This window comes from Calypte anna, chromosome 5A (genome assembly GCF_003957555.1).
Source record: "Calypte anna isolate BGI_N300 chromosome 5A, bCalAnn1_v1.p, whole genome shotgun sequence".
Classification (NCBI taxonomy): domain Eukaryota; kingdom Metazoa; phylum Chordata; class Aves; order Apodiformes; family Trochilidae; genus Calypte; species Calypte anna.
The window spans coordinates 32928497-32955539 of record NC_044251.1 but is presented as its reverse complement, the minus strand read 5'-3'; the positions used below and the strand labels follow the sequence as shown (position 1 = coordinate 32955539).

At 36.4% G+C, this 27043-nt stretch overlaps 1 protein-coding gene across 8 annotated transcripts in view; it reads left to right on the top strand.

The window, feature by feature from the left end:
- The window catches only part of CDC42BPB (CDC42 binding protein kinase beta), an 88619-nt gene that overhangs the window by 41035 nt on the left and 20541 nt on the right, over positions 1-27043 (top strand). For 6 of the 8 annotated variants that reach the window (XM_030452722.1, XM_030452720.1, XM_030452721.1 and 3 more), the window contains exons 4-23: positions 423-518; positions 4624-4772; positions 8544-8637; positions 9444-9644; positions 11388-11636; positions 12627-12706; positions 13660-13826; positions 13926-14045; positions 15827-15960; positions 16978-17220; positions 18462-18572; positions 19011-19255; positions 19441-19546; positions 20094-20218; positions 20986-21091; positions 22527-22675; positions 23305-23399; positions 23488-23567; positions 26167-26256; positions 26692-26766. In XM_030452722.1, coding sequence (XP_030308582.1) covers positions 423-518; positions 4624-4772; positions 8544-8637; positions 9444-9644; positions 11388-11636; positions 12627-12706; positions 13660-13826; positions 13926-14045; positions 15827-15960; positions 16978-17220; positions 18462-18572; positions 19011-19255; positions 19441-19546; positions 20094-20218; positions 20986-21091; positions 22527-22675; positions 23305-23399; positions 23488-23567; positions 26167-26256; positions 26692-26766 — 2715 coding nt within the window. The remainder of the gene's footprint in view (positions 1-422; positions 519-4623; positions 4773-8543; positions 8638-9443; positions 9645-11387; positions 11637-12626; positions 12707-13659; positions 13827-13925; positions 14046-15826; positions 15961-16977; positions 17221-18461; positions 18573-19010; positions 19256-19440; positions 19547-20093; positions 20219-20985; positions 21092-22526; positions 22676-23304; positions 23400-23487; positions 23568-26166; positions 26257-26691; positions 26767-27043) is intronic. The other 2 variants (XM_030452724.1, XM_030452723.1) reach the window with 1 other exon arrangement.

The following is a 27043-nucleotide window of genomic DNA, read 5'->3' as shown; positions in this document are numbered from 1 at the left end:
GGTCTTTTTCAGAAGAACCAGACTTAGTTTCCTAGAGCTGTTATCTTTCTGCTACAGATTGAAGTGACAGGTTATCGTTTTTCTGGCTTTTAAACATACATTATGGAACAAAGATTCAGTGTTGACTCAAATTGGTTTGTGGACTTTTTGGTAGCTGGGGGGGCGGGGGGGGGTGTGAGGTGGGGGGGGGTCACTTTATGTTGGTTGCTTTGTGGGGTTTTCTTAAGGTCACAGTCAGGATTAGAGTGATTGAATGCCTGACTACAAGCCTGCAGAGATTCCCTGGTTTGTCACTTCTGCAGACTGAATTCCAATAAATTGTTCAGTAATTTTAAATAATCCTATAAATTGTCCATATATATTGATCTTGTGAAAGCTACTGATGGATGCTGATGATGGCTTTTTTCCATCTCTTCCTTTAGACAGCTTGCTTCCGAGAAGAGAGAAATGTCTTGGTGAATGGAGATTGTCAGTGGATTACTACATTGCACTATGCCTTCCAAGATGAGAACTATTTGGTATGTTTGATTCATCAGTGAATAAAAGATTCAGTTTATGGAAGAACTGTGTTTTTTTGTACATTTAAGGATATTGGTGCTATAAATCGGTCCACCTCATGCCTTGAGGCACTGTTTCAACATTCTTGCTCTCTGTAAAGAAATACTTCAAAGGGATGACTGTAACTCCAGGAGAGTGAGAAAGTCCTGTGGTAATATAGTATATAGGGGTTTGTGTAAGCACCTTAAAATAACTAATCTCCCTTGCATAAAATATATTATGCTTAAGTTTGATGTCTTGTATAACATTGGAAGTAGATAATTTGAGAGGTGTTAATTCTGTGAAAGTTAAGAAATATTTTTATTTTAACTTTCTGAATGTCTTTTGAAGCAAGATTTTGTTTTAAAATGGCAAAAGTACTTTAAAATTTCATTTCAAAAACTTATTAAATTGATATGTTAAAAGCCTTAGGAGTAAAAAACCTGTTTCTTGAAAGTATTTACCTAAACTATGTTTTTTAATCAGCAGATTGATTGTCTCAGTAGTTTGAGATAGTTTAGGAACTGTTTATGAAGAAAGTCAATACTCCCATTACACTTTTAATTATGGGTTACTAGAACTGTGAAATAAGCTATGTTTACATTATTCACAGAAGTCAGGAGAGTGCTGGTAAGGAGCAAAGTCAGTGAAGCCCCAACATACTGCAGTATCCTGAGCCACACTGCTTCCATGTGCTTACTTCAGGCTGGGTTTGCAAACCTACTATTTCTCAAACAACTGACATAGTAGTGTGAAAGTTTTTACCTTCTTAACATTTTTTTAGATAGTACCACAGCAGCAAGTCATGATTATGAATAAGAAAAAATGTATTGATAAATTTCTGTAAATTAATTCAGGAGGTGAGCATATTATAGAATTGCTAAATAATCAAACTTTTTCACAGATGCTCAAACAAAGCAAATTAGCTTGACCATCTTGTTACAGGTATTTTCAGTATAACAAGGGCATTGCAAGCAAATAAGTAGTCGGATCCTAGACCCTCATTTATAGGGTATTTCCACTGAGTGCTCTGTGGAAGATCCAGATCTTCAAGCTCTCAGTTCAGTTACCACTGGTACTTCCTCATGGATGTAGCTCATAATTTGAAATTCCCTCAGAACCAAAAAACCTTTAGACTTGCATAAAAATAACCCAAGACATTTTATAATATAGTATTTCCACTCTTATAATTTAGTATTTCCAAGTAGTTTCTAGGAATGGAGCTACCTAAGAAAAAATTGTTAGCTGTGTAAGATAGCAAGGAGTAGAAATGGCATTACAGAGAGAGATCTAGTGTTGCGAATATCATTCTATACAAATCTGTTCTAAGCTACCCATAGCAGTATAATACATTTATTTTCCCCAAGTTTCTGAAGGCATTTAGATGTTGAAGTTTCAGTTGAGTGCAGAATTTGGACATCTAGCATCTAATTTAAGATACAGTATCTAAGAAAGCAACAGCTCTGCCTGACAAAGTCAGCAGATTCCCAGCTTGCCTGAGGTCTGGTTGTGCATGTGCTGAGACACTGCCTTCCAATTTAGTCTGTTACTCAGCATCCATCTCATGTAAATGTAAATGTGTGATGCTCACAGATGGAGTATCCCCATCTCAGTCACACTATTGTAAATTATGTGTAAGAGAAGGTGAAACACATCAAGAAGAGGCTTTCATCCAAAAAAAACTGAACAGAAGGTTCTCTTCCATACCATCTTCATGGTTCATTTGTCCAGGAGGTGAAAGATCTCTCTTCAGTTCTCTGTTCCACATGAAGAAGTTTGTAGCTGCATGTTGCCACGCTCTGGGGGAGTGCTGCCACGTTACAGAACCTGAGCAGATTTGGTTTACTTTTTAGCTGTGCTGTTCATCCTTGATCCTTGGAATGCAATGTAAAATGGAATGCAAAATGGAAAATAAAACAAGAACAGAGGTTGATTCTCCTAGGTTCACTGGGCATTGGTCCTCTGATAAAGAAAGTTCTCATTTCTTTCTGCTCCTGGTGATGTTGGTGCTTTATAGCTAATGATTTTGAAGTGCAAAACCAGATAAGGTTAACTATGAAGAGTAGTGAGAACACTGGTGTCTTTCTACACCGAAGGCTTTGCCATCTTATTTTGGCTACATGATAAAGGGCTCAGAGTGGGACAGAAAATAAGATGCTAAAATAATAAAATAGTAGCTGCCCTTGCAGAGTCTAGAAATAATTGGAGTTTTATTCCCTCTATTTCATATTAGAACATGTGATGATGCAGAACTTAGATTTAAGCAAGTAACATAAAGTTAAAAAAAATTATATGTATTTTCTGGTTCTGCTTCTGTAGGTTTAAAATCTCTTAGAAGCAAATACACTATGTAGTAGTGTTTTCTAAGCAGCCTCCTCTTACATGTCATTACATGGCAGTGCTAGCATGGCTTTTTTTCTGGTTCCTGGACTGCTTTTTGTAGAGACAGTTTTTGTCAAGTTATTTGGTATTTTTGCTGAAGTCAGAAACAGTGTTGATAAAACATAGAGAGTATGGATATTAGAAACAGTTATGTGACCTGAAATTCTTAATCAGTTCCAGGTTCATATCTTGTCTTCTTGAGTTTTACCAGAAAGACTTTCTCTCCCGTTCTCGTGTATGAAGAAGGTTATATGTGTGTTTGTGTACTGTCAGCCTCTTAAAGGTTTCTGAGTATTCATGAGAACATTTAGGTATATTTTTTACCTTTGATTTCCAACTACTCTCCCCCTGTTTGATGTAGTCACTTCCCTGAAAGAGTGTAATACCTTGAGGTTTCAGTGCTTTAACACCTTTTATATTGAGCCCTTGTGAAAGGAGAAGTGTCTCCTGGCAAGAAAATCATTATAAATTGGAAGATGAGTGAAATTTTGCTTTATAATGGAAGTGGTCTTCCATCTTTCTTGGTTCCAAGTGCCTCATTTCATGGGTCAGCTGAATTCTTGCTGTGTTATGAACGCTGTGGGAGCTGAGGGAAGTGCATTACCTCGTCTCCTTGACATCAGGCTATTTCAGCTCCCACAGAAGTCTCTTCAGGGTCTCTTGTATTTAAATTTTAGAGAAAATACTTGAAAACAATATCCCTTTTAAAAGATTGATGGTTCTTGTCTGTAGCCTTTTGTTTTCTAATGTAATAATTGTGTAGCTACAGTGTCTCAACACGTGTTTAACATTCCTTGATGGGTTGTGCAATATGAACTGATTGATTTCAACATGCATGAGAAAATTTGCCTATCAGATTAAGCTGTAGTTTGAATAATATGGAAAAAAATATCAAAGCTTATGCCTGTCAGAGTTTTTCTTTTAAGCCAAAAGATAGTGAGGAAATGGTTAGTACTGCATTTTATGTTCCTGTGAGTTCCTGTCTTGTTTAATTTTCTTTCCTTGTGGAAGGTGAGTCTGCTACAGAAACAGTGAATTGCAGGTTGCTTTAATTTGTGGAGAAAAATGACTGCTTTGGAAAGTTATTCTAGAATAAGCAAAGTTATTTCTAAAACCATGTATCAAAGGACCCTGGAAAGTATAGAACAAAATGGCTCAAGACTGATGACACCAGATAAAGTCATTACACTTGAAGTGATGATCTGGATTTAGGTGCATGTTGCTAGGAAATAAGTAAAATATAATCCCTGTTTTGTGGTATGAGGAAGAAATAGAAAGTCTGAGTCCTTTCCCATTGCCTCTACGTGTTACTGATTTCTATGGATAGGAAACTGGCTGACTGGCCTAGGGTGCTGTTTCCTTTTTCAATTAAATGTGGTCAAAAGAGCATCAGACTTTTATTTTTAAGTTTCCCACTACTGCAGTGCCTCTGGCTTGACAGTGCTTCTGCCTTGTCATGGGCATCCCTGATGTGTAGTGCAGTCAACCTCCTCCAGCCATGTTCTGCATCCATGATGTGTCTTGTGCCAAGATGAGTGAAGATAGTCCCACTTTTGAAACAAGTAGTACTATTGAAATGATATCATAACTAAAAGTAGGAATGAAATGTATATTTTAGACAAAGCTGCATCAAGTACTTTTCTTAGCTATAGTTTTTTTCTTCCTGTCTCTCAGTACTTAACAGCTTTATTTCTCCTTTTTCAGTATCTAGTAATGGACTACTATGTTGGTGGTGACTTGCTGACACTTCTCAGTAAGTTTGAAGACAAACTTCCTGAAGATATGGCTAGGTTCTACATTGGTGAAATGGTGCTTGCTATACATTCCATACATGAGCTGCATTATGTGCACAGGTAAAATACCATCTCATACTGTTATGTAATGTTAATCCTAAAGATAATGCTATGTATAAACTGGACACAGCAGTAGCCACAGGCAAACTTCTGTGGGTAGTTATTATGTAATAGCCATACATTACATTATAATTTCATTTTTAATGCCAGGTTTTGATGGATTGATGCTAGAAGCAGTGACGTTTATTGGAGTAACCTTTTACTAAAGGTTTTATTTTTAATCAAGCTTCTTGACTCATGAATATGTATCTGCCTTTGTCCAAGCCAGCCTAGAACTTTGAAGCAGTTTTATGTCTTTGAAAACATTTAGACATTCTGCCAAATTTACACACAATCAGCCCATGATAACATCAGTGCATCTCCTTATCTGAGGTCCTTTCCAGATGTTTTATTATAATGAGTGGGCATGTGCCTGTCTAATTGTTTCTGCACACAGAGTATTTGTTCCAGATCAGTGCCTACCATCACGTTAACTTAGGTTGTGTTCTGTAGTAGTAAAGAATATATAATATTCCATGTTCTCTTGTCAGAGGAAACTGGTCAGGAAGGTAGAGCACACCTAGTATGCTTCTCTTTTGGCTTCCTCTTGGAAGAACTGTCAGTGGTGCATGGGAGACACTTCTGTGTTGATAAATACTTTGTTTCATCATTGCGAGACTCTTGATCAATTGAGAATTTCTATTCCTTTGTTTTTCAGACTTAATAAGTATATATGCTACGTCAGTTAGGAGGAAAATTTATACTAATTCTGGAAGTCTTTGCAGTTGTCTCTTCATATGCTGATTTATCGCTAGATTTCAGTAAATAGAGAAGTTAAAAAATACAGAGCGTGAGAGCAGTGCAATTTTTCAGTTAACTGAAAACTGTTTATGGCCATACAGTTAGGTCCATGATAGGTCACTGATGTCCTGGCTCAGGAGAAATAGACTTTGTGCTAGTGTTCTATCTGACCTGGCCAGGTAGTTTTGTTTACCTCTTTATGCCTTTATTTCTTAAAGTCTTTGAAATAAAGACAGTTTGACTGCTCCTCTATGAAATTTATGGATGAAAACCATTAGATGAGGTTATTTTTATTTACGACTTCCCTTTAAATGACACAGGAAATTATTAAACTATAATGCTTTGAACTGTTGAGACTTTATTCACCGTTTCAAAAATTAAAAGATTGTAATGCTCCTGTGAATATGTAGACAATATGTGGGGATTTAAACTGTTGCAGACTCAGAGAAATTGAGCAGAGGCACCACTACACCCATCTCCAAGGAGGGTGGCCTGACTAACTGACTAGCAACATCTTTGCATGGTGGTGAATAAGTGTTTGTTGCAGCAGGAGGAGTGAATGGCTCCAAGGCTAAAATGTACCCTTTGAATAGGAGATGAATGAATGCCCAAGAAATTACTGCTTGGCAACTGGAATGGATTAGGAGGAAGCATGATTGCACTGGAGAGGATTTCAAGGACCTTTTAAAGGCTTATGTGACCTGTTAGCTATAGATAGGAAACAGTGGAGCTCAGAGATGAGGCATTAAGCCTTTCTGAACTGAAACAGTGTTCCCTTAGGCAAGCAAGATCCGCATGCAAAGCAGAAAAGCAGAGAGGTGTTGGGCGAGATTGGCTCATGCTTCCAAGGGCACTGTGAGCAGTGTTCTTTAATAACAAAACAGACCAAAAGAAACTGGTGTATAGTTATATATAAGCTGCATATAAGTTTTCTGCACCTACTACACTTGACTTGTAGTTGTGGGACTTTAAGGGAATGCTGACAATATCTGGAATGAAATGTATGGAATGAATGTTCTTTTCAGCAACAGAAATTTACTAATGAGCTTGCTGGGAAAGCATAGTGAGATGGTGTAATTTTCTGGGTTAGGACATATTCTTCCATGTTATAAAAAGTAACTATGCATTTAATTTATGTTGACAGCTATAGATCAGCATTTACCATTTTGTCTTAATACTACTAATGAGTGACAGTGTTAATGAATTTTCTTTCAGTAATTATTCTCAAGCATTAGTCCTTGTGTAAAAGGTGTCAGTTTAAGTTCATGTTGGAAAAATATATCAGATTGACAGGATTTTTACACATATGAGGACTCTTTGTTAAAGCTGTCATGTTTTTTCTTGTATGTCTCTTCAAGTGTGAAACTGTGAAATTCAGCATCTTAAAAATCAGACTTAATCAGCTTCCACATCTATGTAGCAAGGTATATTAGAGTGCCCCATTTTCCTCCTTGTTCCTAGTAATTCTAGTCTCTTCCTTAAAAATTAGCTGAAGCCATTGTACAATCTTTAAATTTTTGAGCACACATAGTAGCATTTGGGACTTTCATTTGAAAAGAAATACTGTTGTTTATATAGCAACAAGAACAGGTTCAGGTTTTGGTGGGTTTAAGGTAAAGCTCATGTGATTTTATTTAGACAACTTTAATTGAATAAATATGATATGTTAAAAAAAAAACCAAACCAAACCAAACAAAAAAAAAACCTCAAATCACCGCATAGGTTTTGTTATCTTTTTGGTTAACTCAGATAAATAATAATATTCCAAATGGCACAGTGATACACTAGGATGCTGGGAACTGATCCTGGGTAGTGTTGGCTAAAGAAAAGGAAGGAGGCTAACATATGTTACCTTGGAAGACATGAATATTGCTCTTTTTAGTCTGCAGAATTGCTACTTAACTGAGTCAGTTCTGTTTTCTGCACTTGCTCATCTCTTTCTTTCTCACCACTTTCCCAACCTATTGAATAATTTAAAATCTTTTGGATGTTTCGAGGCTAATAATTTTTTTAAAAATGCAGCATACGTATCAATGTATCAAGACTGTCTTAATAAGTTGTCTGGAGTATTGATCTTTTACTGATAATTTGTGTGAATTTGAGTACAAAGTAGTGAAATAAAATAAATTAAGTAATTAATTAATTTGTGAACTAATTTAAATTAACATGCTCCTTAGTAAATCCTTTTTTTGGCTGCCTTCCTGATTTCAGAAAGAATATAAAATAATGAACTAGAATGAAATGAGAATCTTAATTCCATGTCATTTAATAGCCTTAGCATGCTATATACCATTTTGTACCCTGGTATGTATATATAAGAATAGGAAATACATGGTTATATATTGGAGGCTTTCATCCTATATCCTCTTGAAATGGTATTGCCCTGATTCCAGAGCTTCAGGGGGTTCAGTGGCTTGAAGAGTAACTGCTGCATTTACACAGGATGCAGAGGTCTTTAGGTATCCATAGAAGCAAATGTGCTGTGCAGTAGTGTATAGGAAGTCTTGAATAGCAAATGAAAAATACTAGCTAACAAAAAGGCTGGACAAAATTTAGAGAAGTAGTAAAAAAATCTTCTATATAAGAAATGAGAATTTAGTTATAAAACTGGCAAAAAAACCCCATGAGATTAAAAGATTGCCTTTTCTCTTTTATCTTCCTTTCTTCTAAACAACAGGAAGTTATGTTGAAGCAAGTAAACTGCCTATCTGTTATAGTTGGTGTGGCTCATTGCAATTGTTCTGCTTGGGTTTTGACCATTCAGAACTCAACTTTGATAAGCTTGAACATTTGGTGTAAGCTAAGGCTTCAGTATTCAGGCAAAGTTTAAAGTTGGGCAGGAGGACAGGGTCTGTAACTGGTGCAATAAAAAGAGTTTGCATCAGTGGGTATCCAACATAAAATTCTTTTTTATTCTGGTACAAGACTAATGTTTACAAGCAGAGATAATATTGTATATTTAAATGTTTTCACTTATTTCTATTGTAACAGGGACATAAAGCCTGATAATGTCCTTTTGGACATGAATGGTCACATACGACTGGCAGACTTTGGATCCTGTCTGAAAATGAGTGAAGATGGCACAGTATGTATGAAGCAAAATTTAATTGGGGCACTGGTATTGGGACACAAACTCAGCAAAATGATTTGCTGGTCTTAAGAGCTATTAGATATTGTCAGTGTGCATGAGGGAGCTGGTAGATTGTAAGCTTATTGACATGCTAAAAATTGAGGGAACTTTATAATTCAATAATAAATAAAGCAGAAGTAATTGGAAGGAGACATCATAACTCTGTGTGAAACCAGAAAATATATTCCTAGAGATCAGAGCTGCTCTGCCACTGCCCCAATAGTCAGGGCTTCCCTACAACTTGGACACAGGGCAATTCCCCACTTTACCCCTGTATTGCATCCAGCTGCACAGCTAAGTCTTAAACCAATTTCTGACACTAAAACAAGGGGTTTTCTTGCCCTTGCTGTCTTCAAATGGAACAAAAACTCAGGCATAGGGATTGAACTCACTGCTTATGTATTTGTTATTTCAGCTTCTGGCATCCAATTACAGTTTTAAAGTATAAACAGATACAAATGCAAAACATTTTCACCTCTTTTCTCTTTGCATTTACATAACAGGTATGACTATTTAGTGTTCCTGCTGTGTTCAGAATAAAATGTTTCAACTGTTTTTAAATAGAACTAAACTGGAACTTAATCTTTGCAGTCTTTGTTACTGTCTTAATCTTTTCCTTATTTTCTTGCTGTGATTTTATAAATCTCCTCCCTTCCCATAATCATGATGTGGTCTCTCTGTCAGAAATACTCGTGTGTGAGTGAGAAAGTTCTTGTGAGAACCCAAAAACTTAAGAGAATTATTTTTGTCTTATTTTTAAGGTACAGTCATCAGTAGCAGTAGGCACACCTGACTACATTTCCCCTGAGATACTCCAAGCAATGGAAGATGGAATGGGAAAATACGGGCCTGAATGTGACTGGTGGTCACTGGGTGTCTGCATGTATGAAATGCTGTATGGTGAAACACCCTTTTATGCAGAATCATTAGTGGAAACCTATGGCAAGATCATGAATCATGAAGTAAGAGATACATTAAATTGCTGTGTATTCACAGAGATTATAATGTTTTCAGGGAAACCCTGATCACTTCAAGATACTGGAGTGATGTAGTTCTTTGCTTTTGCATGGTTTAGAGCCATATTGTGTAGGTTTGTTGGCTCAGGTTTTAGCAATGTTTGCTTCTTTGTCAAATTGAAATTTTTCTCAGGCTGGTTTTGTTATTGTTGGAAAAATCTAAGCAGTCATCACAAATCAAAATTAAAACCAACTTTTATATTAGGCCTCTGTCCTGGTTTGAACCATGGCTGTGCAGGAGAAAGCTGCTCATTATTTACACAGCTGCACACATTTTCTGTCACACTGATAACAGTACAAAAAAAGGCAACAGGCAAGTCAACTGATGTAGACATGAGCTGCATGAAGAACCTGAGGTCAGGGGGAGTTGTCCTAAGTGAAAGTGTTAGAAAAACATGAGTTTGAGCTGTGGGAAGAGCGTAAGGTTAGGGTGTTTGTCCAGGAGAACAGCTGAAACTTCTGGGTGTATTTTGAGCATTGGAGAATAAGAATAAACCTGTTCATGGTGTCCTTTCAAAGAGCTATATAAGGAGGATGTGTTTATGTGTGTACTCATCCTAGGAAGCCAGAAGCTGTTGCATAGGGTGTATTGTTTCATTTTCTTCTCCCCAGGATAAGTGCAGTTTACTGGTGGTTACAGTGCTCTGCTCTCACAGTGAAGCAGTGATTGATAAGATGTGAAATCTGTGCCAGAGCTGACACCTTGCTGTGATGAATATTAATCTCTCTCTTGCTTTAATCTCTTCAATAAACTAACTGATTGCAAATGTAACCAGTGTAAAACCTGACTACCTGGCTCTTAAACTACTTGGGAGGAAATTTGAAGATATTGTTCTGCAGACTTAATATCTTAATCTCATTTGGACATACAGTCAATATGATTTTATGTTTTTCAGTGGAAGTTATAAAGTTTAATTTCAGTTATGCTGGTTTTGTCCCAAATTGTATTATTTTAAACTTTAAAAATTTAAACTGTTTAAAAATTTAAAAAGTTCAAAAGTTTTACAAAAAGAATATATATATGTCCTTTATTGAATAAAACAAACCAAAAAACCCATCTTGACTGTATAGTGGTAGTACTAACAATATCAATTACAGAAAAAGTTTTCCAGTTTTTATCTAGAGTGATTTCAGATGCTAGTGGTAAATACAATTTTTAGATCTTCTGTTTGTTTATGGTAATATAAATCTCTGCTAAATGTAGGTTACATTTTTGTAAGAAAGAGGTATTTAACCTATAAATGAGAAAAATACAGCCTTAAATGTAACATCTTGTAAAGCATTGACTACCATCAGGGATTTTTAAGAGCTGAAATTAATAAAATCTCAAGCAGTACATCTTCAGGATATGTGTGGATCAGTTACTAAGAATATCAGGAAAGGTCTGCCTTTATTTAATATACAGAAGTATGCCAAAACGCCTCTACGTCTTCCTGAACAAAAGTCTGCTTTTCCTGGTAGAGTTACTGTTTCTGCAGTTAGTTTCAAATAAATCTATATTTAAAAACTGAGAAATGATTTCTTGCCCTTGAAATATATTTTAAGACAAAGTCTATCACTGAATCTGCTCTTCTGCACTGTTTGCTGGCCCTAGAGCAATGCTTGACTATTCATTTCAAGTTTTACTGATGCACATTCCTTTTTAAACTGCTATTGAAAATGATGAGTTCTCTTTGTCTTATTTTCTAGGAACGATTTCAGTTTCCATCCCATGTTACAGATGTATCTGAAGAAGCAAAAGATCTTATTCAGAGACTTATCTGCAGTAGGGAGCGTAGACTGGGACAGAATGGAATAGAGGATTTTAAGTCTCATGCATTTTTTGAAGGACTTAATTGGGATAATATTCGAAACCTTGAAGCACCTTACATTCCAGAAGTTAGCAGTCCTTCTGACACCTCAAACTTTGATGTAGATGATGACGTACTAAGAAATCCAGTGAGTCTTTGTTTTAAATATTACTATTGCTTGCTGCACTATACGGTAGTAGTGAGAACTTGTTTCCAAAGTAACTAATGTAAGAGATGAAAAATATGTAATTTCAAATGTGAAAAATTCAAGTTTTTAACCTTTTTGGCGCTTTGGGTTATCAGAAATTGTGAGCTGCTTTTCTAAATTATAGCAGTTATTATACCTAAATGGACTACTTTTGAATGGTCAGTCAAAGTTAAAAGATATTTCAGTGGGAGAAAAATCTTAGTTGCTCTTTTAGTTTACCTTTAGAAGGATATATTTGAAAGTATTCCATTTCAGAGTTTAAAAAAAATAAATCTTCAGAAATGCATATATTTTCTCCATGCAGCTTGCAGTCCAAGCTGTCAAGGTGCGAGTGTTCACAATTATACTTCTCCACTCATTTAAGAACCAGGAGGCTGATTTTTGCAGTTGGAACATTGGTTTTCACTTCCTTCATTTCTGTTGTGTAGCAGTTCACAAATTTAAAAAAAATTACAAGAAAGAGTCAGGAGGAGGAGAGAGCTTTTGTAGCAATTTATTTATTAGCTTATTCCCTGAAATGAGGACCTTTTGGCATTTTTTTTTAATTACATATCTAACCGTAACTAGCATACTAAAACTAACAGCATACATTTTGGTGCTGAGTCACTTTTAATTCAGAACTTGAAAATTTGCATTTTCTTTTCCTGATTATATTGTGCTCTGAACTTGTTAAAATGCAACCTTTTCAAGTGCCAGTTCAAGAGGCTCCTAAATTTAGGTCATTTTATTACATGACTTTATCTGAAATAAAGTTCATCCAGGGAGAAAGGAAGGCTGTACAATGAAGCATGACTGCCAATTGTCAGTTGGTGTGTGCTAAGATAAGTCTTTCCATTAGCTGTCTCTCTTCAGCTGTTTGAGGCTATATCAAATGCCTTTAGCTTTGTATGGGTTCTCTTTTGGGTTTTCATACATGTTGTTTTCATGCAGGAAGTGGTGCCACCAAGTTCTCATACAGGCTTTTCTGGATTGCATTTACCATTCGTTGGGTTTACATACACAACTGATAGGTAAGCAAAGGATATGTTGTCCATTAAACTTGTTTCCAAAATGTAGGTAATACTAGGAAATTCTCATTTTTATAAACATGTAGAAAAATTTATGTCTGTAGGTGTACCTGTGGGTAAAATTTTATCCCCCCTGTTGTTTTTCCAGTTCTCTGAGCATAATTTGATCATGCCTGTGAAGATTAGATGCTTTTGTATTTAATATTTTAGCTGTTTAAAGGAATGAAAGTTACAGGACTAGATGTGTTACTTGAAGTTTAGAATAAACTTGCTGTTCCTGCCTTGAGAAGCTGAGAACAAGTCTTGTCCACTCTGCCAGGAATAGCTCAGGATTAGCTCAGTGGTCCAACAGCCTGTTGGTAGGCTAAATTAATGTAGGCAGTTCTGAGCATGGGCAAAATGGCTCATTTGCACATTTCTGAGCTGGCTTCAGAGATCCTCAAACATACAGTTGTTCTGCACTACTTGTTACTCCATTGTTTGCCTCTGGTGGGGTTTGTTACCCCATGCAGTACTACTTCAGGAAGAACCCAGTACACGTATCTCATCCTTTCCATAGCAAAACCTTTTCATAGCTTAAATCCATCTTTGTCATGGTTCAAACTAAACTTTTGGATTTGTCCCTCAGCATTCAGTGCAAGGTGCACTTAACCTGCTTGCTTCTCTGTCAGGTACTAGTAACCTTTGGTGTAGGAGACTTAACATTTTCTGTCATTTAGGCAGTTTGTAAATTGAATGTACATCCCCATCAGTGAAGTCCTGAATGATTCTACAGCAGTTTACACAATACTAGGGAACAGTACTTTCACCTACCTTGACAATTGTCTCAACAGTAACAATGACCAATTGTTCTTGTAAATCTAAGGTGCATATATGGTGGGATCTGAGCATGTCTATACTACAGACTACTGTGAGGGTTTTTTCTTATTTATTAAAATTTACCTACTTGTTTTCAGCTCTTTATCTGATAGAGGCACTTTAAAGAGTGCAGTGCAGTCTGACACTGTAACCAAAGATATGGATGCACAGCGTGACTTAAAGAACACTTCACAAATAGAAGGCTATGAAAAGAAAATACGGAAATTAGAACAAGAAAAGCAAGATTTGAACAGAAAACTGCAAGGTTAGTGGTTTATTTTTGTTTGGATTCTTTGTTCTGCTCATTAGAAGGAATTGGAATTTATTTTATTCAAAACCTTTTCCTTCCTTTCCTGATTTTTAGAATCTACACAGACAGTGCAGAACCTCCAGGGTCCAGTATGTGTTACAGTAAATACAAGCCGTGATAAGGAAATAAAAAAACTAAATGAAGAAATTGAACGGTTGAAGAACAAATTAACAGGTAAGCCTCCAGCATTATAGTAATGCAATTTAATGTTACTCGGAATAGCAAAGTATGTAGTGGTTTCTCAGCAAGTAGAATTAGTGTTCTTGAGGTGCTAAAAGTGGAGAGTCTAGAGTACAATAAATTGTCTAGATGGGTTCCATTAAAATTTTTGTTGTGATGGCTCTGGAAGTCTCAAAAGATCATATTTTCTTCCTCCTTTGGGGGTGGTGAGGGAGGTAATCTTTTGGAGGGTTTTTACTAAAGGTCAGAGTAAAAGGCAGTGGTGAGACAAGACTAGATGCTCTTTAGTAACATAAGGAGATAGGTGGGAGGATGTGTAAGAATAGTTCACGTTTAAATATTTCTGAGCTCCTGCTCCCTTTGTGTTTCTGTCTGGTGATGCATTAATTAGGAAGCACTGAGCATTGCAGAAAAACAAATACTGGCATCTGTCCTGAGACAGGAGTGACTCATCCATATCACTGAAAATCTGTTGTTTGACAATGCTGTTAGTTTATCCATACAAACCTCCTGTTAGTATCTAATTTGTAAGTGGGAATCAGTGGTAAATAAAATGGTAGGTTTGAATCCTAATGATTTGGCAGAGAAGTTTATAGGGCCTGTAGTGTAGCATAAGTGAGTTCAGATGCTGAGTTGCTGGTGCTGATTTTTCTTTTTTTCCTACAGTTTGGCAGCATTACCCCCTTTACAGGTGCATGCACTGCAAAAATCAGCTCAGCTCTCCTAAGTAAATTATCCTTCAAAAAAAAAAAAAAAAACCAAAACAGCTATCATTGTATATTCTGGAATTATGTTTGAGTCAAAAGAATTAGATTAAGGTGCTACTTCTTCAAATGATTCAGGTTTATCCAGCTTCTCAGCCAGTGTTGTTGTGTTAAATACAAACTCCAGCTGTATGATCTCATTTAAAAAGAAGTCATATTGGTTCATGTAAAGCAGGAGGAGAATTGTGCTGAATGAGAAAAGGAATTATACTTTATTCATTACAGCAGTACTTGGGATCCCTGAATTCATAGGTCGTGTTTCCTGTTCTGCCACACATATCAGTTGAACTTCAGAAAATTATTCCCTGTACAACTTCATATTTATTTGTTTAAAATAAGTAGCAATTAAAACCAAATGGAGAATTGCGGGTCATTTTCTTACCAGTTCTTAAGACTAAAGCAGAAATGCATAAAGTTTGTTAGTTTGTTGTGCTTTAAATTTGATAATTTCAATTCAAACTTGTTTTATTTTCTTTGAGAGTAAAGTGGGAGCAACCAGGAGAACATTCAGCCAGCAATATGGGCACTCAGGTCTCCGGTCTGCCTGGTGCAGGATGGTATTTCTTACCCAGATAGTGAGTTCTTATCTACTCCAGAGAGTAAATAGTTCTTTCCTGTCCTACTGGACTGGACTACACTAAAGACTGGCTGTAGTCTTGCTTGTCATATAATGAAAACTGTTTAGGAGACAAATTACTGGAACTGAAATTTCAACAGCTCAAGTTCATTTCAGTGTTTCCAAGGGCTAGAAATTGCATTACTCCAAAACACAACAAAGGCCTGTGCTAAGGCTTTTTTATTTCAGGAGATCACAGTCTTTGGTGGAATTTATATGTTAATCTGAGAAAATTTTAAATTATATTTTGGAGCTGTCAGTGCCACAGAATTTCCTTAAACAGTCTAAAATAGTGGGAATAGTAAAGAAGTTGATTTTTCCAAAGTGATGCCAGGTTGCTTGCCTTATTGGTGGTAATTTGAGACAGGTTACCTTTAATATGTATTAATTTACAGATATAAATAAACTGGAAGGACAGCTTGCAGATGCAGTGGCTTTTCGACAAGAACACGAAGACTCCATACACAAGCTGAAAGGACTAGAAAAACAGTGCAGAGTGCTGCGGCAGGAGAAGGAGGAGCTACATAAGGTATTGATCCAAAGACAGATACATTTTAAATGCTCATGTAATTATAGAACAGTTTTGTTGTGGTTGCACTTTCCAGGTTTAAATGCTGGTTTTTAATACTATGTTAGTATGATACTATCTTAATATGATGTCAGTTAACCTGATAATTTCGTTAGCAATACAGTAGTTTTCCGAAGTTGCTGGTATCTTACTTGTTTCAAACGTGTTCTGCTAGATGGAACAAAAATGTGAAGAATAGTTTTAGTTTAACTGTTAATTCTTCTCAAGTGTTTCAATATAGACGGGAGTTAAAATCAAATCTATGGCTAATCATCAGTCCTGTAGATACCAAAAAGCATATATGAAAGAGTTATTATAGCTAGATCACTGCTCCAGCTTGAGCCCAGTTTCTCTTTGTAATACCAAAAGGTTAATTACTGCCCTAGGGTGAGGATGACTTTTATGTAATTGCTAAGTTTATTTACTGTTGTGTAAATTACACCTTTGTTTGCTTGCTAAAATGAAACAGTATCTTAGTTCAAGTCAGCAAAATATTATTTTCTAATACTTTTTCTCCAATTTCTAACGGCTTTCTGTGGAACATTAACTTTGTATCTTAGTATTGTTGATTTTTTTAACTACTTGCTATAAACAAACAGCTTTTATACTTTCATTGGAAGTATTAGAACTGCCCAGTTTTCTGAAGAATTTCAGGAGATTTGCTGCAGCATCTCAGTGCTGGTATAGTGTATTTGATGGCTCCCCTGCTAAAACATTCCCTTAAAGCAAGATTACTGTTGTGCAGATACTTGGTGGTAATCTGAAATTAAGTTACTTAAAAGTGAGGTGGTCTTGTGCAGTCAGATTTATAAGAAAGACTTGTGGAATAACATAGGTACTCATGGAGCTGCCACACAGAATAATGCTGTCTTGGTGTGTTATTGCAGCTGCTTATCAAAAAAACAACCCAAACCTGTGTGAGTCTTGGAAAGAATATATGGAGTTAAAACAACTTTTCTATATTTTTATTTATACCAGCAACTTGCGGAAGCCTCGGAGAGATTAAAGACACAATCCAAAGAGCTGAGGGATGCCCATCAGCAAAGAAAGCTGGCTGTGCAGGAGTTCTCTGAGCTTAGTGAGAGGATGGGAGATTTGCGGACCCAAAAGCAAAAGCTGTCCCGTCAGCTCCGTGACAAAGAAGAAGAGGTGGAAATGAGCATGCAGAAAATTGATGCTATGCGACAAGACATCCGCAAATTGGAGAAGATCAGAAAAGAGGTAGCTTGATAATTAAAATACCTGCCAATAGCATGTTTCTGCTGCTGTGGGTCCAGTATCTCACATATGATTGTATTGAAAAATCAGGACTGCTAACAATAATTTACTTTGTCTTTCTGTAAGAAATTATCCAATAACTCTTCCTTGTAACTTTGCTACCCATCACAAAAAGATCTTGTTCCAGAATGTTTTACTGATGTTTCAGTAAATGAACAGAGTCTCCTTTTTTGTTTGTATTCAGGCTGATTTTGATCAGAAATCTATTCTTGCTATATTCCAAGCATTTTAGTGCTTGTGTTTTGATTCTTGTAGTCAGTCTTGTAAGTCAACTTGAAACCTAGAGAGCTTAATGTCTTCATGTGTTTTGTTTTTTTTCAACTTGAGTTTTTCTCTTCAGTTGGGGGAAGAAATAGTAATACAGGCTAAATCGGTGTTTTTCCTTCATCTAAAGTTAGTAATGTAGAGAATGTCTGTATTATCCATAAGCTACTCGATTTCCAATTTGTATTCTAGGCAATGTATAGTTTTACATAAGATTTAAGTGGATAACCAGAAGAGGGCATAAGAAACAGCTGTTGTGGTTAACCTGAAGTGTTTTAATCACTTAAAAATCATGGGTTTTTTTAATCTGGGTGAAATGCAGAGAAATTCAAGAGCTTTATACGCATTGTTAGAAAATGTCCAGCAAATTGAAAGGCAGTCTATGAAAATATAGTAAGATATACAGATTCTCAGACTCTTATCCATTAATAATAAGCAGTAGTTAGCTTTGAAAGAGAAAGGAATCAGTGGCACCATATTTGATCCACAGGGCTGTGGTATTTCAGCTCTGGAGCAGAATGCAACAGGAATTTAAGTCTTTTTGCTTATTCAGTTAAATATTTCTGTGCAGGGCTTTATAATCAATCTCCTGTCTTCATTCTGGATACTTTCCTATTTCCCAACTGTAATTGACTTCCTAGTGCCATTTCCTTCTCTTAGCATTAATAGAAGCTCTGCAGTTATCATGTTCTGTGTAGTTTGTTTCAGCACAACAAATGGTGTAGTGGTAGCTCTCCTGTGTGAGATGTATGCCTTGATCCATGAAAGCAAAACAATTATGACATTCTGAGGTAACTGTTAATAGTGTTGGAACAAAACAGAAGGAAAAACTTGTTGCTCATCCACATGAGGGAAAAGACATGAATTATACAGATCGTGCTGTCTTGTGTTGAAATCACTTACAATTGCTCTTATTGCAGCTGGAAGCCCAACTTGAAGAAGTTGTAGCAGAAGCATCGAAAGAACGCAAGCTCCGTGAGCATAGTGAGGTCTTCTCCAAGCAACTAGAAAATGAACTGGAAGCTCTAAAGGTTGCATATTCTTTGACAAACTTCTGCTCCTGACATGGGAGCTGCAGTAGTTTTGCTCACTGAACTGTTGATATCTGTGGGTGGCTTAAAAGACTGACCTAACCTGTTCAGATTGATTTGAAGATTTTTCCTTTGAAATACTTTACTACATCATTGGACAGTAATGTCTTGAAAATGTTCAGTTAATGAATATAAGCACAGTATGATCCAAATATGTTATCTCTGCAACCCATCTGAACTCTTTCTTTGAGTCATATAATGACTCTTAAAACAGTCACTTACAGGGCTTAATGCTAGGGGACAGGCACCTTTTACATCATCAAGTGCCCAGATAAAAATTGTTCCAAAGTGCTACCAATTCAGCAATTCTAACTTTAAGTAATGTTCAGAAAATAAAAAGATCAGAGTCTCTTCCTGATGTTTTTTCCTCTTCTGCAGCTGAAGCAGGGAGGCCGGGCAGCAGGTGCCACACTGGAGCATCAGCAGGAGCTTTCCAAAATTAAGTCTGAGCTCGAAAAGAAAATCTTATTTTATGAAGAGGAGTTGGTCCGACGAGAAGCATCACATGTTTTGGAAGTAAAAAATGTGAAAAAAGAAGTACACGATTCAGAGAGCCATCAGCTTGCACTTCAGAAAGAGATCATGATATTAAAGGATAAATTAGAGAAAACAAAGCGAGATAGGTGAGATTTCAGCCATGATTCATTAACTATGGATATCTGGGATTTTCTGTATTGCAGTGCATAGGCATCTGGGCAGGGTGCTGTATCATCTTAACTCTGTTTATTCCTTTGTGAATTTTTCCTTTGTGAAAATCCTGGTCTGCAGGTTTACAGTATAACTTACTATTTCTTTTCCATCTCCTTAGGCACAGTGAAATGGAGGAAACAGTAGGAACAATGAAAGAGAAATATGAGCGTGAAAGATCAATGCTCTTAGAAGATAACAAAAAGCTAACAACGGAAAATGAAAGGGTAATTAGGAAACATTTATAAGCAAAATGTTACTCTTTGTTAGTTTTAGATGTTGAAGTAGTCTACTCATTGATCAGAGAAGATCTATGAAAGTTCAGGCAGTATCCAAATAAAGCAAATGTAATTTTTGCCATTTAAGTGGCAGAGAACTGGTTAAATAGTAACCTTAGTATTGCTGTTCATGGCGTTGATTCCGACAGCTGAGAGGACACCACCACTTTCTGATTTCTTCATGAGGGATGCACAGAGAGGGAAGCATTTACAAAGACTCCCTGCCTTCCAGATGGCTTCCAGTTAAACCTCATTCCTCTGCACTCATTTCTTCTCTTTTTCTTTGAATTGTTTTGTGAGAAAGGACAACGTGGTGTTCTGTGCTCAGGAGCTAGTTTCCAGTTCCCCCAAAAAGAGAACCTGTTCTATTTTTTTGATCTGCATTAGAATTTCTGGATAGGTCTTGTTTGTTCTGCTTCCATAGGTGTGTAGACACAAAAAATGTAAAAGTCAGCAGCTGATATAAAACATGGGTGAAATTAATCTTTTGTTTTAGCTTTGCTCCTTCGTGGACAAATTAACAGCACAGAACAGGCAGCTGGAAGATGAGCTCCAAGACCTAGCAGCAAAGAAGGAGTCTGTTGCTCATTGGGAAGCTCAGATTGCAGAAATCATTCAATGGTATGTGCTGCTTAGAGATCCAGATGACCAACTATATCAACTTTGATTGGCTTTTTTTTTAATTTATAGCTAGGCTCTTTCTCTATGTCTGGGTTCAACTAAAGCACAGTACTTCTGAGTGTTGGTTAACTACACCTTTCTAGTATGGCTGTATAGTAATGAGAAGTGAAATTGTCAGATGCTATAAAATACAAAGGAGAGAGGATTTGTGTCAATGTGTTCCAATCTCTAAATTGATCATTAAATTGCCCAATTTTGAACATTTTAATAAATTCATTCAGGAGGATGGTCATGATTTAAAATGCCCATGTTAACACATACAACATCATTAGCTGTACTAGATAAGTACTTGCACTTAATTCTCAGGTCACTTCTTCCTTCTGTTAGCTTCTGGTTTAGCAAGTTGTGTGCAAGTGTTTTCAGCATGCAAGACAAGAATGACTTGAAGGTAGCCATTGCAAAAATTGAACAAGCAATATGCAGATCATGTTCCAAACAGCAACAGTGAATTTCTGCAGAACTCTTGCTGATGGCAGAAGGAAAACTTCAGTTTCCCTAGCAACTGCCACAATCATGAGAATCAGATAGAAGAAAAATCTAAAGCAGGCAATCTAAGATATATTCAGTTTTCTGTTGCTGAGAGTTTCCCCTGCTGTGTCCATTTCTGCTGTGTCCCTAAATCTAGTCTGATTATTTGGGGGTATAGTATTTGGTGTTATGAGCCAGAAAACTGTTAAGTAACATTTTTTTGAAATTGCACACAATAGGGTAAGTGATGAGAAGGATGCTCGTGGCTATCTCCAAGCATTAGCTTCCAAGATGACAGAAGAACTAGAATCACTGAGAAGTTCCAGTTTGGGATCACGAACACTGGTAAGAATATACTGAGCATTCAGGTTGTTCTGAGGATGTCTTAAGAAGCTATTTTTGTAGTTCCAGCTTCTGTCTTATCAATATGTATTCATAATCAGAATTCTCTTCTAATCTAATAAATCTGCTGATAGCTGTCTGGATTTTAGCTATTGTTTGTGAAATACATGTGGGTCACCTGATCAGAATTTGATAGTTAGAGATGAGTGTTGTTTCTTACTAATATCTGCCATCACAAACTGCTTTAAGTGGTAGGGAGGAGAGAAGAAACAGTAACTTAAACCATTAAGGGGTGGTAGAGAAATATAGCTCACTTTGTTAGATGCAAATGAGTAATTTTAATTGCCTTTACAATGAGATCACAAAATAAGCTTTCTTTTGTGAAAAAGAATTAGCTGTGTATTGTTACAAACTAGTGACATATACTGAGATCCTGTGGCTTTATTTACATGCAGAGCAGTCAGAGCTTATGCCATAATATTCCTATATAGTATTCCTATACAGAATTCCAAATAAAATCTACAAAACAGAAGGGCCCTCACAAAAGAGTATGGTTTCAGGGATTAAAACACTGGCAAGTACTAAATACCTGCATAAGGAAGGGAAGAGACATTTGCAGCTAGGCGTGGAAGCTCACATCCCTAGCAATGCCAGTCAGCACAGTCTGACGTGCAAAGAGTCCACCTTCTACTGGTTTATACTCATAAGAAGTTCCTCATCCCTTCCAAACCTATGACTAGGAGAAAATATGGAAAGTTATGGCTTTCTGTGAGCTACCATGTGCCTACATCATCAAGAGACTATTCTAATATTGAGAGGTTTAACAGGGAAAAAGGTAGGTTCAAATACAGTTGGCATTTTCTTCTTAACTACTGCCAGAATAAAGAGCACTATCTGTTCTTGACCTTACAACTGGTTTTGTAACTTCAGCAGAACCTGATATAAGGCAGCTACTTATCCACATTAAAAAATGCCTCTCATTTTCATGACTGTTAGTTGCAAGTTCATATGTGACTAGAGAAGTATCCATAAGATAATATCAGCAATGAAAGTGAAAAATGCTTTGAAAAGTATTTGGATTTCTCTCATGTTTGCAAGTCCAGTGTGTCACTGCAAGTTTTGTACTCTAGTTTTCTAGAGTGAACAGTGGAAGATAGCCATTTTCAGTGGGCTCTCTCACTTTTACTTCCATGTTTAGTGACCCAGCATTTTGGTTTCAAGTGTATTGTGTTGGTGGTTAACCAGTTTAAAAATTGCTTGGTACTTGGTTTTTGTTACAAAGTCTGACTGTTGGCCAAGATCCATTTAGGAGGGATACAGTCCATAACTAATTAAAAGAAGAGTGTCTGAACCAGTGTGAAAGCTATTTCATTCTTTGGACAACAACATAAATATCTTTAGAGATTTGATATTAATATTCAGTAACTTACCACAACAGGATCCACTTTGGAAAGTGCGACGCAGTCAGAAGTTGGATATGTCAGCCAGGCTGGAATTACAGTCTGCCCTTGATGCAGAAATTCGTGCCAAACAACTGGTTCAAGAAGAGCTACGAAAAGTTAAAGATGCAAACATGTCTTTTGAAAGGTAATAAGAGCCTTGGTTCTGTTTGGGGTTTAATGCACTTCTGTAAACTGCCAATTAGAATAGTAACTTCCTTAAAATGGCCCCTTGTGTGTGGGATATTGGACTTTGCCAGAAAAACCTGTTCTACAAACTGCACATTTTTAACATAGTCAAATGAGAACTGTAAAAATTCCAGTCAACATTTTATGCTATGAATTTCTTGGTAATAAGATACAGATCTTAGACATCTGAGAAAAAACATTCTAAGATATAATTCAAAGCAAATGCAATAACTTTTCTTAGATTAACTGGAGATTAGACATATTCTTGGGAATTAAAAGCCAAACTAATATTAAAATAACTTTTGGCAGGTATATGCAGTGATAGCACAAGTCTGAAGTATGGTTTTCACTGTCTGATGGTGAGGTGCCTATTCAGAGGAAAATTAAAATTAATCTGCCTTCAAAAAACCCAAACAAAACCTGCCCTCCCCCCCCAAAAAAATTACCTATCTTTTTAAAAGAACTAATGAAAAATTATTTTTTTCCAAAACTCTGAGATCTAGGACCATAAATGAACAACCCTGTTCACTTACATCCCTGCCTTTGAGATATCTCAAATTGCATTTTGATCATATTTTGTTGCTTTAGTAAATTAAAGGAATCTGAAGCCAAAAATAGGGAACTGTTGGAAGAGATGGAAGGTTTGAAGAAAAAACTGGAAGAAAAATACAGAACAGATTCAGGTAATTAAAGTTACTATTTTTTTAACAGAACCCTAACACCACCTATTATGTTGCCTTTTAGCTAAGCCTGTTCTGCTTTGGATTTTAGGTCTCAAACTTCCAGACTTTCAGGATTCCATTTTTGAATATTTCAACACCTCTCCTCTTGCACGTGATCTGACTTTCAGAGTGAGTTATTATATAAAGTAACCATGAAAATGTGATAGTGAAAATATATTTTTACTATGTGAAAGTAATGCTTGGGCACTATACGGCACATTTGGATATGACAGATAAGTGTGACTCAGGATTGGATATCCAGTAGATGTCAAATTGCTTGGCATTTGGTAGGGAAGCTTACACCTTTTGGAAATACTCAAGTTCATATTGATTATTTCTTATTCTAGCTTCTTTGTTTAGGTTAATCTCAAACATTTGGCTGAATAATATATATTCAGGGTTCTCTGGAAAGGCTGGCACACCCTATTACTAATAAGGAATTAAATGCTTTGGAGTTGGAAGATGCTGGTTGGTACAAGGAAAAACATTCACACGGTTCAAGAAGTGTTCAAACAGATATGTAAAATTGTTGGCTCCTGATCTTAATGGAGTGGTTAAAGTAGAAGGAACTGGGAAGAGAATCAGAGGGCCCACAGATGTTGGTATAATAAGTTCATTGTGACACACCCTCTGATCTTTAGAAAACTAATCATACAAATCACAGCTCTAAATGGACATTCCAGTTAAAAAGGTTTGTGCATTCCTGGAGGAAGCAGCTGTTAAATGCAACACTGAATCACATTTCCTTACTTCATGAACTCTTGATCCATGAAGATTTTCTCCGATTTTTTTTTTTTTCTGCAAAACATATAAATGGTTCAGGATAGAACCAAAAGCTGGAACTGGGAATAGTAATCTGGTAGTTTTATGGACCTGAGTTTAAAGGGCACAGGATAAAACCTATTTGGTCTGGTTACATTTTTATCTGAAATGTGTCCTCACTGTATTTTTTTTTTTTTCAAATTTTCACTGTCACCAAAAAGAAAACCTATGGACGTGTTTTGATCCTTACGTGTGCATACGTTGTATCCCAGTAAGGAAATACCTGAAGTGACTTTATGGCTGACACAGCAAGATGTGCTATGTGGATGAGATGGAGGGGAGAGAGAGGAGCATGATTTATGCTGCTATTTGTATAATAGTTTTTGTCTACTGACCTTGATATTTTCAAACAGTACATTAAAATGTACCAGCTATACTTAAAACAGTAGCATGCAGAATATCAAGCCCATAACTAATCAAGATTCTGTTCTGTGGATCCTGCAATAGTTACTATGGAAATGCAGGTAGTGTTTTCCGATGAATTACATATAAATGCTGATTCTGTACTTAATGACTTCCATTAACAATTTTTTTCGATGTATACTTACAAAGATAGTCTGTGTCATCTGCTCTGGGTTGATTTAGTTTTGATAAATATTATTTGGCCATATAAAACATTTTATTTAGCTAGCCTACTAGTATTCCATCTTAAGTTTTCCTTTGGGTGATAAGTGATCGTTTTTATCCCTCATATTCATTACAAAGGATTCTGTTTCCTCTTCGTCTACATCTTCTCTGCTAGCCTTTTGGGAAGAAGTAAGTTATTGCTAGTAGTTTTGTCTCCTTATTTTGTTGTGACCTGTCATAGTAAAAATGGCCTTGTAAAGCTAGATACTTGCTTCTTCTCTGTAACTTAATCAGCTAAATAGACCTAGTTTTGTTCTCTTTCAGTATGTCTTTATGGGCTTATTATTTTATATTTTTACTGTCTTTATGGCTAAAGATGAATCACACAGCATTTTAAATAGTTACTATTACCTAATAGTACAATTTGATTTTCAGTGTGTCAGCCCTACCAATCAGTTCATAACCCAAAAAAATAACAAATATTTGAACGTCCCTGGTGAGCTAACTGAACTTGAGCCATCTTCCTGTCTAAACTTGCTGGGAAGGGAGTGGCTCATTACCTTCAGTGTCAGTTACATCATTCATGTGAAGTCTAATTTGATGTTTGTTAATCTTGATTTCCATGATGTCCTCAAAGTACAGTAATACAGTATCCTGCTTCCACGCCCAGCTTCTTTAGATCTGGAATTGTAGCATACTTCCCCCTTGTGCTGGCAATTAGTAGTTGCTTGTAAGTGTCAAATTAGCATCCATGACAAGCTTTCTATTAGTCTTAAATTTTACTGAAATATAAAGCTAAGCTAGTAGATGGGATTCTTTTAATAGCCAACATGTTAATAAAATAGCCAGCCATTTTTAAACAGCTCTTCAGTTTTTAAAAGGCTGTGTAGTCCTACTTTAAGAATTTTTCTTGTGGCAGAATCACTGGCTGCTGAACGCTAGAAAAATCCTAGTGTAGTAAGCTGCCATGAGACATAAGCTGTTTTATGGATGGTTGCCAAGCTTCTCAAACATCATTCCATACCTGTGTGCAAGAGATTAGACACAGCCGTGCTGGAAAAAAAGAAGACTTACAGCATTTATGTTGCCTACTATGAGGTTTTGCATTTCAGTACTTCCAGCTTTACAGCTTTTTTTGTCAGGTGGCAGGGTTTGTTTTGAGGGAAGATTTTTTCAGAGTTGTTAGATGTATGTGTGCTGTTTATAGAAATCAGCATTGGGTTTTGGTTTATTTTTGCCGTGAGTTGTTGATTACAGCTATCTTGAAATTCCATTTTGTTGAGAACACTTCATCAGATGTGTGGTATCTAATCTAACATGTTTACTGTCACTTTTGCAGACCAGTTCTATTAGTGAGCAGGAAATTCAGGGTCCCAAGTCTGAAGTTTCACCATCTACTTCAGTTGTGACTGCAGAGCAACAACAAGAGGTAAAGGAGTTGTTAATTTACCCTGAAAAGTAATTTCCTAGAAAGTCTCTCTGTCTTGTTCATGATAATTATATATTGCAGCATTCATTATGAAGACCAGGACTGAATGTTGCTTATTTGTAATGTGTCAGTGTTAATTGCCCCTGCTGTGAGGACAGTTGCAAATGAAACCTTTTTGCTGGCTCTGTATGTTGATGTACCTCATTTTCATCTGTTTTTGTATTGGTCCTTGTTTGTTAGTGTGCAGGCTTTCCTGTGAGTGCTTTAAAATCCAATTTGTTTATATTAAATCAGAATGGCAATGTTTACAATTATTAAATTTTTATAGTTTTTAAAAAAGCAAAAAAAGGCAAAAAACAATTAGCTTTGCCACCCTGAACTTAAAACAAATTCTTGAAGCTTCATCTTGCTCAATTCCAGTTTTTTGTGATTCAGGAACCAATTCGGCTTCAGAGGATGCCTGCTGCTCCTTCCCCCACCATTCAGTCCATTTCTCTAGCTGTACCAAAGGTAGGGGGACTGTGCTAACCTTATTCTAACGAACAAAGAAAAAAATATAATTGATAAATGAGCCCTCCATGTTTGTTGTTGTCCTGTTTGGGTTTGTCATCTGTTTGTTTCTTAGGTCTGTGTTTTTTTAATCAAATGTTTCCAAATGCAAAGTGATGGATTTTGATTTTTCAGAAAAAATATTTGGTTGTAGGTTTGGGTTTGAGTGTCTTTTGCAGCTGGAAATAAAAATGTTACCCTTGCCTTGCAGTTCAAGCTGCCTTTACTTGTAAGAACT